The sequence below is a fragment of the Urocitellus parryii genome, chromosome 7, assembly GCF_045843805.1.
Source record: "Urocitellus parryii isolate mUroPar1 chromosome 7, mUroPar1.hap1, whole genome shotgun sequence".
Classification (NCBI taxonomy): Eukaryota; Metazoa; Chordata; class Mammalia; order Rodentia; family Sciuridae; genus Urocitellus; species Urocitellus parryii.
The window spans coordinates 122,246-133,497 of NC_135537.1; the positions used below are offsets into that span (position 1 = coordinate 122,246).

Consider the following 11,252-nt stretch of genomic DNA (forward strand, 5'->3'; position numbering starts at 1 on the left):
TCAGGGTGTCAGCAGGATCATTCTTCCTCTGAAAGCTAGTGCAGAGGGTCCTTCCACACCTCTTTAGTTTCTGGTGTTTGCTGGAAGTCTGTAGTGTTCCTTGTCTTGCAATATTAGAGAAAAAACTATCCAATGATACTTATTAAAGCACAGGGAAAGACTTTATTCAGGATTATTGCAAGAAAAACAGAGATCCCAACCCCTATGCTTGACCATGCCAAACACTGTTGTTGCCCAGGGACCAGGTACAGCAGGGGTCACAGTTTACACAGAGCACATGGCATGTGACATAAGTGCCCAAAGACTTGGGTCACAGGCCAGAAACAGGAACCACCATAAAAGCCCCTGGGTAGTATAGTCTAGTGTTTTGCCTGCACAACCCTCATTCTGGGGGACCTTGGGGGTTGCAGGATACATTCACCTGGATAGCCCAGAGGGGATAATGACACTCTGTGAGGTGGCTGTGCAGGTCAGGTGAGCATATCTTCACAATAGTGGAGGTGGAAAGTCATAGCCTTCCCTCCTACTCTACAGTCTCTCCTTAAAGGGCTGCAGAGCATTCTGGTGCATTAGAGGCTCATTGACTTAACTGGTCCCCAGTAGGTCAGTCTGGCTGCTTCTGGTCTCTGGCCCCACGGGCATTTGCCCCAACACTAATGAGCAACTCCTGGAGTCATCTTCTTAAATAAAAGCCCAGCCAAGCGTGTGTGTTCACACCTCAAGTGATGTTCCCTTACTACCTCAAGAGTGGTTTCCACTGAACACCCTGCCTTTGCTGAGGGGGCTTGTGGCTCTACCCTGAAGGAGTCTGATTCCAGACCTACAAATAATCCACACTTATTCAGCTCACTGTTGCGTAATTAGAACTGCAACTTGGCAAGGAGAAAAACGATCCCATGTGCCAGAGCAAGACAACTGGTAGCCAACATCCAGGTGTAGATTTTTTCAGATTTTAAATATAGAAAGCCTCTGCTTTGAGAGAGAGAGAGAGAGAGAGAGAGAGAGAGAGAATTTTTAATATTTATTTTTTAGTTTTCGGTGGACACAACATCTTTATTTTTATGTGCGAACCCAGCACCCCACGCATGCCAGGCAAGGGCGCTACCGCTTGAGCCACATCCCCAGCCCAAGCCTCTGCTTTTTATAAACCACATGATTCTCTACAGGCCACATATTGATACAATGATGGAGCCACACCTTGCACAGCATCTCTTGCTTGCCTCCTCTTCTACAGAGCGCGTCCTCCTGCCCTATCAACATGGAAAGGAGGGAGGACAGAGTGCAGCAAGGTGGGGGTCAGGACCTTCGCCCTTCCTATGACAGCCTCTCAAACTCCTAGGGAGTTGCTCCCATGTTATGAGGAAACTGAGGAAGGGACACTTGACCGTTGGGGTAGTCAGAACTGGAAACCCTCCTGGCCCTGATGAGGACCTTCTATCAAAATTTTGGGAATCCAGAGGCTACACTGGCCCAGCGGTGGCGCTGTGCACTCGCCCCAAGCGGTCTGGGATAGACGTGGTGCCTGGCCTCTGACCACACACCCCCGCCCCCCCACCCCGTTAACCAGCCACGCCCAGACCACGCCCCCGTGGGCCAGGCTTCGCCCCCAGCCCAGGGCCCACACCTACACCTCACGTTTGTACTACTGACCGCAACCTCCACTGGGTATCCCTCCTGGTGGGCATTGCGGTGGAGGTGGAACAGAGACTCAGGGCTACCGACGGTGGGACAGGACGCGGGGGTGGAGGTGGGGGGCCCGGGTGGCCAGTGCCTCTGCCAGTGCCTCGCAGTACCGGGATGAGAGCTGCAGGTCAGGACCAGAGCTCCAGGGCAGCCCCGCGGCTGCTGACCTTACAGCGACATTTGAGCTGCCCCGAGGTAAGGGGCACAGGCCTGGACATCAGAGTTCCTGTCTCCTAGGGAGTCGTATGCTCCCGTGTTATAGATGAGGAGACAGGAAAGGATACTTGACCGTCGGGGTAGTCAGAACTGGAAACCCTCCTGGCCCTGATGAGGGCCTTCTAGCAAAATTTTGCCTGGGCTGTAAGCTCCTAGGGCACCCACGAACCAGAGTTGCAGGAGAGCTCTGGGTTCTGGGAAAACAAAGTCACAGACAGGTTGGAACTGAGGGGCTGGAGGGAAGAAAAGTGGGGGTCTTTAGTGGGTGACAATGGAAGACAGAGCAGCGTTGTTGGCAAACCTGGTACCTCCTCCTGCTACTCAGCAATTCTAGTGACCCTTGCACTGGGCCTGACTTCCAGGCATTTGGGCTGTTTACTCTCATCACAGAGATGTGGACAGACTGGGGCCTGTGTGCAGAGGCCCTCGGGAACTCACCCTGCCCCTCTTGTGATCCAGAGCAGTGGCCAGGAGCCTGAGGACAGCCCGTTGACCATACATGTGCTTGACACTGCCTCTGGGCTCCCCATCCCCAGCCTCTGCCTCCATTTGTCCCAGCTTGAAGACCTCAGCCAGCAGTGGACAGAGCTAAGAAAAAGGTAGGAGGTGGGCCCTGGGGATGGGAGGGAACCTAGAGCACCTGCTCCTCCAGCACCAGCACCAGCCCTTCCTGAGTCCCACCCTGGGACACATCCCAGACAGTCCAGGAGTGAGGGCACTGAGGCCTAGAGGACAGAGATGACTGCTGCTCAACTGCCCCCTCAGCCTGGGGGCCCACAGGTCCACAGCCTGGCCCCTCCCTACTGACTCTCTCAGCTTCACTTTCCTCACTAAACACAAGAGGACAGTGGAAGTAGACGTCTCGCCAGGTGTGAGCATCCTGGGACAATGCCATAGAAGGGGCTGAGCCTGCTGGGGGAGGGCAGTGTGTGTTTCCTTGCCACCATGCCCATGGCCTGAATTAATACCCGAGGTGGAGCTAAAAGGCCTTACTGTCCCCATGGTTAACAGCAGGCTGAACACCCAATTTCTGCTTTTATTCTCCGTAGACCCTCTGGGTAGGAAACAATAGTCACCATTTTACAGATGGGAAAACAGATAGGATGAAATAAAAGCTGGGCTTCCTCAGCCTGGTGTGCTCACAGAGCCCAGGCCTTGGGCCCCTGCTCCCTGCACAGGCTCTGCTGGAGAAAACCCTTGAGTTGGCTCTATGAGTGGGTTTCCCAGACCCTCCATCTTGAAGGAGGCAGGCTCCAAGCTTCAAGAGACTCTCTTTTAGCCTGGGAGTGGGTGGGCAGCGGGAGCAGGTTACAGAAAGGAGGATAGGCCTACAGGTTCAGGGTCAAGGATGGGGCTTGTTTTCTACCTGTTCAGCTTTTCACAAAAGTCAGGGGGTGCCATGCATAAGGATGCACATCTGTAATCCCAGCAATTGGGGAGGCTAACGCAGGAGGATAGCTAGTTCGAGGCCAGTAACAGCAATTTAGTGAAACCCTGCCTCAAAATAAAAATTAAAAGACTGGATATAGCTCAGTGGTAAAGCACCCCTGGGTTCAATCCCAGTAATAAAAAAAGAAATGAAAAGTTTGGGGATGAGGGACAAGATCTCATCTGAGCATTATTTCAAGTCAGCATGGCACTGCGCAGACCTGGAGTCCCACCCACCACAATGTGCACGTGCTTCCTCTGCCCCTCTCACCAGTGAGACACACTTTACAGTCCAGCTGGTCACATGATGTAGGGTTTTGAAGAGGAGACTTAGCCAAACCGCAGGCCTTTAGAACTCTCCATGAGGGATCAGCCCACTCCATGTGGACACTTTGTGCTGTTGGAAATGGGCCACCATATAGATAGGCAGTTATTGACCCAGAAAGCCACACACAACACACTACGTGAAAATACAGCTTATGAAACATGAATAATTTGTTTTGTAAAAATGTTTGTAAATACAGGCTGGGGTTATGGCTCAGGGGTAGAGCTCTCACCTAGCTATGTGTGAGGCACTGGATTCAATCCTCAGCACCACATAAAGATAAATAAAGGTATTGTGTCCATGTACAACTAAAAATATTTTTAAATATGTTTGTAAATAAACATAGTTAAGCTTAGAAAAAAATCTAAGAAAAACATGCCAAATTTGAAGTGATTATTGCTCATAGGTTAAACTGGGAGATTTTTCCCTTTTTGCTTCTTTATTGATTTCTTAAAGAGGCAATGCAACAGTGTCTCTAGAAACTGCCCCACAATCTCTGTTCAGCCATGTCTGCATCAGCCTGTACAGTGTCTGAGGCCAGGGGGTCAGACCCAGGGGGGATGGGGAAGGGTGGCTCCACCTCTGACCTCAGCAGCCCATCCTCTCCCCAGCTACACAGACCCAGATGGCCACTGCCCTGGGCTCCTGAGGACAGGCCAAATGAAGCCAGGCACCTATAAGCTGACCTTTGACACAGAGGGCTACTGGAAGGAGATGGGGCAGGAGAGCTTCTACCCATATGTAGAGGTGAGTGCTATGGCAGGTGGAGAGGGTGGAAGCCCTGACTCACTGACCTGCAGGCCAGGCTTCATGGGCAGACTGGTCCCACTTCTCTCAGGGAGGTGGCAGGCACATGAGCTTTGAGTTCCCACAAGAAAGGGGTCCTGGGACCTGGGGCATCAAGAGACTCCGTGTCAACATGCCCATCCATGAGTCAGGCTTGGGAAAGGCAGACTGGGGGTGATTCATCCCCTCTTCATAGACAGTTTCCATCTACACCAACTCTAGCTCCTGGGCCTTCCCTTACTGCTCCCCCCACCCCCTTCACCTGGCTTTTTCCACATCCAGCATGCCCAGAGGAGGACTCAGCCCTCAGGAAGCTTCTAATCCACCACTGGGTTTCAGCTAACCCTTCCCCACCATCCAGGCCCCTTTCCCAGGGAGTATTGAGGGCAGGTGGCTCCTGTGCTGTGGTCCCTCACTGTCTTCTGGTGCCTTTCTGCTTCTCTCAGATTGTTTTCATCATCATCAATGAAACCCAGAAGCTCCACCTGCCTCTGCTGCTGAGCCCATGGTCCTATACCACCTACAGAGGGAGCTAGAGCTAGAGAGCAGCTATGACTCCGGTGGATAAAGCCAGTGCTGCATCTAGAGACCTACTCCTGATGGGTTGCTGTGATTCAGGACAATAAACTCTGGTTGCATCTGCAGTGCTTGTGTCCCAGCCAGAGTGTGGGTAGGTTACCTTGGATCCTCCCAGCCTTTCCTCAATCATAAATGAGTCCTGTGGAGTTGGCTTCTTGATAGCTCTCAGACCTCTGTTCCTCACCCGTCCCAGCCTGGCCTGCTGTCTGGCCCTGTGTTCCCCATCTGATCTTCATACCAAGACCCCTTCATGGTTTCCATCCAGCCCTACACACTGGGGTTTGGCAGACGCCTTTTGCAATCACCCTCAGCCCTGCATCCCGACAGCTGGGTTTTCCCCAGGCAGCTCAGGGGTTGCTCTCCTCAAAGCCTAGTACGCAGCCTTGGTCAGGATGGTGAGAGTGGGTGGGCAGGTGGTACAGCAAACCCAGCTGGAGTGCTGTAAACAGGGATGAAGAACCTTTACACACAGCTAATCCTTTGGTCCTGGAATTTTTGTGTTGGGCAGAAGGCATTAATGGTCAGCCAAACTGGGTGCTGATGAATCACCTTGGAAAAGCTACCTGTGGTACTTCTCAGAATGAAAACACCTCCACAGATGGTGAGGGACCCTCAAGCCCATGCTGCACATCTGCCTCTCTGCAGCAAGCCTGGCACCAACAACAGAGATGCCTGTGGGTGGAGGCTCAGAGCCTGGGAAATACATTTAGGATCCCAGCAGTGAAGCAAGATGTAAGGCAGAGTTGGGATTGCAGACATTCTTTAAGCCAGGCACAGTGACGCACACCTGTAATCCCAGCAGCTCGGGAGGCTAAGGCAGGAGGATTGTGAGTTCACAGCCAGCCTCAGCAACTTAGCAAGGCCCTAAGTAACTCAGCAAGACCTTGTCTCAAAATATAATATAAAAAGGGGTGGGAGGACCTGGGGTTGTGGCTCAGCGGTAGAATGCTTGCCTAGCACGTGCAAGGCACTAGGCTCAATCCTCAGCACCACATAAAAAATAAAATAAAGGTATTGTACCCAACTATGACTAAAAAACAAACAAAAAGGGTTGGGGATGTGACTCAGTGGTTAGGCACCCCTGGGTTCAATCTCCAGTATCAGAAAATAATTATAACAAAATAAATATTCTTTATTCAGAGGCAGCAGCAGCCCCCAGCCTCCAGCACCACCCCCATTTTGCCCCGAGTCCTTCCATAGACCTTTTTTTTTTTTTTTAATGGAAGCTAGACAAAGAAGTCACATTGTCCACAGGTTACATAAGTGGGTGCAAGTTCACAGACAAACGTCTACAACCTTGAGTACATACACTGAATCAGGGTGCTCATGACCTTGGCTACATACTAAATACATAACCCAATGAAATCTCCACGAGGGAGCCTGACTATAGCCATCTTGGGTCTGCCCTACATGTCCTTGCCCTAGAAGCATCTACCCCTTGATGAGCTGGCCTCCCCTCAATGGGCCTGTCAAAGGCTCAGAACCAGCTGTTTCTAATTCAGGAGCAGCAGCCGTGTCTAGGAGATGACACTGTGTTTGTCTCCAAGGGCTCCAGTACAGCTGCACCTGGTAGGCTGCTGGATGCTAGCCACGGGCCTGGAAGCCACCAGTCAACCCAACTGGTGTCGTCAAAGACCCCTCACCCTGTGTCACCTGTTTCTTCTGTAGCTGCTCCAGACAGGTGAATGGAGCAGAAGGCCTGGCCAAGCACTAGAAGCTTGACAGGCAGGTGTCAGAGGAACCAGGAAGTTCTGTTGGAGGTTCCAGCTTCCTGATTCTTCAGCTGAGAACCTCCTGTCCTCAGCTGGCCCTTGGGGGTCAAGACCTCACCAATTTTGTTTTCTGCTATTCCCACCCATGCCCAGGACAGTCCTAGCAGAACAGTGCCACATGGAGGAGTGGATGTTTTGAGTTCTGCTCAGACCTCACTCCTCAAGAACTCAGGAAGGCAGTAAGGGACAGGTAAGTCCCTGGTACCCACAGTCTACATGTTTCCCATTGTTAACTGTATGCCTACCAAACCAAGCATCCTGGGGCCCCCCAGGCCTGTGTCTAAGTCCATCATCAAGTGACTGAGGGACTTGGGCCCACAGATTCCAAGAGCACCTTTTCTGCTCCCAGGACATCTTTGGGCTCTACTTGGTGACAGGAGCCTGGCATACCACAATGAGCCACTGGAGAACTGGAATTGCAAGGCTGAGAGGTTATGAGGTGCCATGAGGTTAAGGAGGGGTCAGCAAGACCCAAGAGCAACATAAGCAAAACCCCTGAAAGGGAACTGCTAGCACACGCAGGCCTGAGGCGCAGATACCTGCAGCACCTTTGCCCTGCTCTCAGGTTTCAGGAAACCCTCCCCCAGGGGTAACTGAGAGGTCACCTCTGTGCTTAGCTCAGGGGGCAGAACACAGGACCAAAGAGTCTCACCACAGGAGACAAGGCCATGCACTGTGGGTAGGAGGGGGGGCAGCCAGCAGCCCTGCCCCAGGAACCCCTGGGTCTACCTCAAGCTTGCGGGACATGAGCCTCAGTACTGCAGGATCTAGGTTGGAGGTCACCAGTCCCTTGGTGAACCACACCTCCCTCTTCTCCATGGCAGTATTCAGTGCCTGCAGTTGGCGCTCCAGCACCAGGTTCCAGAAGTCTGTCTTCTGCCTCACCTCTTAGATGGCCACTATGAACTTCCAGTAGAGCTCATCCTGCTTCTGCCACATCTGTGCAGACTAGGCTGTGAAGGGCCACAAGTTCCTCACCCAGGATGTCTCCCTGGGGAGAAGCCACTTCCCACCTCTGCCCCTATGTGGGGCACACTGCCTCTATAATGGCACACATTTTCTACTAGTGCCCCAGTCCGTGGCATATGGGTAAGTGTGCTCTTCACACTGCCTGCACTCCACCCTCTGTGCACGGAATTAAAGGTGTATAGCTGTCTGCACAGTGGGAGACAGGAGAAACGTTAACATGAGTGCTCCTTCAGGAAACAATGAGGTGTCCTAGTAGGAGCTGAGCAGCCCCACCCTGAAAGCTGCTCCACAAAAGTGGAAAGGCCAGCCTTGCCTGAGTTAAGGCTGTGGGCTTGGGTGAGATGTACCCCTGATCTCCCCGAAGTGAGAGCCAGGGCATCATACTACCAGCAGGCAATGTTTGCAAGAGGGTCCTCGGAAACTCTACCTGCCTTCAAAATGCCCCACAGGGCAGGTGTAGAGCAAGCCTCACAACAACCAACTGCTGACCAGTAGGACTGTCCCTTCTCACCTTCTACCCTTCTTTTTCTTAATAAGAATTATAAAACATTGAGACTTCATAGTGAAAGTAAACACCTCTCTAACCTCAATTCCTGGAGGCCACCATGTAATCATTCAGTGACCCTTTTCAGAATGTTCCCCACAGAAGTAAAAATATTTATTCTTACTAGGAAGGAAACAGGATTGTGCTGTCGCACTGCAGCTTTCCACACAGAAGTGTTCCTTAGAGCACAGCCTGGGCAGCACATGCATGATCCCATATCCCCAACTACTATACAGAGTCCCACAGACCTGCCCACAAATGCTGAGAGCCATAGCCAGTCGGAATGGCCCCTGGCATTTTGCCAGAAGTAATGGTTGAGAGGCCAGCCATTAAGATGATGATATTAAGTTAAGCTGTCTATAATTGCTGTGACTGGATGATGCTGGATTCAAACAGGCTGTGTATTCAATTGTATATTAGACCTTTACTGTCCACCTCGGGCACCCACTACTTTGGAGTTCCCGTTGAATTCTCGCGGGTTCCGAGAGAGTGCGCCGCAGCCCGGTGGTGTTCCGGGAGAGTGCCCCATGGGAGTTCCAGTTGGTGTGTGGTGTGTTCCTGGAGGAGCCGCGTGGGTGGCGTTCGGGAGAGTTCCCGGGGAGTGTGCTGGTGGAGTTCAGAAATAAAGTTTGTTCCTGCTTGAGTGGCTCGTGATTTGTGCCCAGCCAGACTGCGGCACACAACCAATCCCCTGCTGGCAGATTCAGCTGACAAATCTGAGTTCCATGCTTCATTCACCTTGAACCACTGCTGCAGCTACATACCTTTCAGTCTTTCTTTGGATCTTAAAATGTGATTTCATGTGCTGGAGAACAGAGAGTGGGGGATAGAAAGCATTCAGGATTTACATGCATGCATGTAAAAGCATTCAGGATTTATAGGCTTCTGGGAGACAGCAAGACCAGAAATAATGGCCAGAAGCAACTGGCTTGAAGACTCCAGGAGCTGGGCCCCACCCAGGCCATACAGTGGGATATGTGGAAGAACAAGGCCTCATCTCCCTCAGCACCCACCCACTGTTGAGCCTCAGAATAGTCAAAGGAAAGAGAGATCCAACATCCCCACCTCTCCCTTCCTGCCCTAAGGGCTGAGCCCTACTTACGAGAGATCCTCAGATATGCCTTCTTTCCTGAGCCCAGGAGAGCATGTGTCATGGAGAGAACAAATACATCAGGTCACTCATAATCATGATCTGCCTGTCCCTTTCATAGTTCCCAACCCTCCTCTGCCTTCCTCACTCATCTCCTGCACCTTCTGGAGAGGGTCTGCCATGTGCCTGTTCTGCATGGACACCTCTTCCATCTCCCAATCCAGAGCTCTTCCAATAATTGTTCCCCTGTTCTCAAGTCTGTTCCTCTCAGTACAAGTATAGGTGCAGGAGGGGCTAGTCCCTGACCACAAGCAGGTGCTGCCACCCACACCCATACTGAGGACCTGGGCTTGTTTTACACATATAAATAGTAGTTTGCATAAAATCCATTCCAAATTTGCCAGGAATACACAAACCTGGAGGTTGCATTTTGTTCAGGTCTCCACCAGGGCCATTCTCCATCCAGGAACCCCTGCTACTGCCGGCATCTGAGGAACAATGACAACTGCCCACTGGCCACACTGGCACTTAAGCTTGTGGGACATAAGGCTGCAGGGTCCAGGCTGTCAGGTGTCAGCACCTGGTTGACCTGCACCTCCTTCTGCCACAGCAATGTCTTCCCACCCCAGCCATCCTGTGGCCCCAGAGCAATTCCTTCAGCTCTGTCTGTGTGTTTGCCTGTCAGAGTACCCATTTTGTCATCACCCTTCCCACTCCACAGTTAGGGAAATACCCTATTTTCAATTACAGGATAGACAAGTTACTTCATTTATGGATTTCAACAGAGGGTAGCAGAGGGGCACTGCTCAGTTTTCACAGAAAGGCATGCTGGGAGCTGAGTCTGCAGCCCCACACTTTAGGACAGAGAGAGTATCTCCCAGCCCATCCTATGTCAGCACCTTAAGGGAGCTGGTGAGGCACAGGCTGTTAAGCACAATGTCATAGCAGTTCTCAATTCAGTGATGGCCTCCTCGTGACTTTTCCCTTAGTGTGCTGATCTGCCCAGCCCCTCCTCCACTTAGTTTATTTCAGTCCTTCCTAGAACACACAAGGTTCTGGGTTCCATCCCCAGAACCACACACCACATACACACACACATACACACACACACACATACACACACACACACAGGAATGTGTAAAACAGGGCCCAAGAGCACCCATCATAGTCAGCACAAATAAGCTCTACCAAAAAACAAACAGCAAGTCAAGCTCAGTGGAGTGTTTCTAGCTGATGCTCATGGTGACACTCAACACATGGGCCAGGCAGCCATTGATGGCCATGACAGGCACAACACATCAGCCCTTGCACTGGTGTTGTCCCTGTGAGCACTGACCACACAGATTTCTCAAATCTGAGCCTGCTCAAGCCAGAAGCTGTGGAGAAGACTGTTCTAGAAATGCCACCCCCAATACTGAGTAACTGCTGCCTGCTCTTAGCCACTGATTTTATGTACATATTGTCTACCACGCGGCCTGCGCAGTGGTTTCATTAATGAGGTTCTAGGCATAAAGTTAGTTAGACGAGATCGAAATAAAAACACACAGACTCAGTTACCTTAATTCTATTGCTAGGTCCGAGACGGCTCCCCTCTCTGGTCCGCTCCTCTAGCCGCCCAGCAGGGCAGCAAGGATTACTCAGGGCTAGCAGGAGAGAGAGAGCGAGCACGCCGGGGAGTAGCCTTTTATTAGGGAACCAGAGATTCAGGGGAGAATTCCATCCAATGAAGGTTGAGGGGGGGCTGCACTCCAAGGTCAGGGTCAGCGATTGGGTCCCCGGGGTCAGTGGTCAGGCACACCCCCACACGGATGGGCTCTCTCATCAGGAGAGGGACGGGAAAAACTTCGACATATGCCAAAG

The 11,252-nt window shown here is 51.8% G+C and overlaps 1 protein-coding gene across 1 annotated transcript; it reads left to right on the forward strand.

The window, feature by feature from the left end:
- The first annotated feature begins 1,646 nt into the window (after positions 1-1,646).
- LOC113197538 (5-hydroxyisourate hydrolase-like) lies at positions 1,647-5,044 on the forward strand. Its single transcript, XM_026409943.2, has 4 exons — positions 1,647-1,878; positions 2,359-2,498; positions 4,264-4,399; positions 4,885-5,044. Exons 1-4 carry the CDS (start codon positions 1,798-1,800, stop codon positions 4,972-4,974), a joined length of 447 nt encoding a protein of 148 aa, XP_026265728.2. The 5' UTR covers positions 1,647-1,797; the 3' UTR covers positions 4,975-5,044.
- The last annotated feature ends 6,208 nt before the right edge of the window (positions 5,045-11,252 follow it).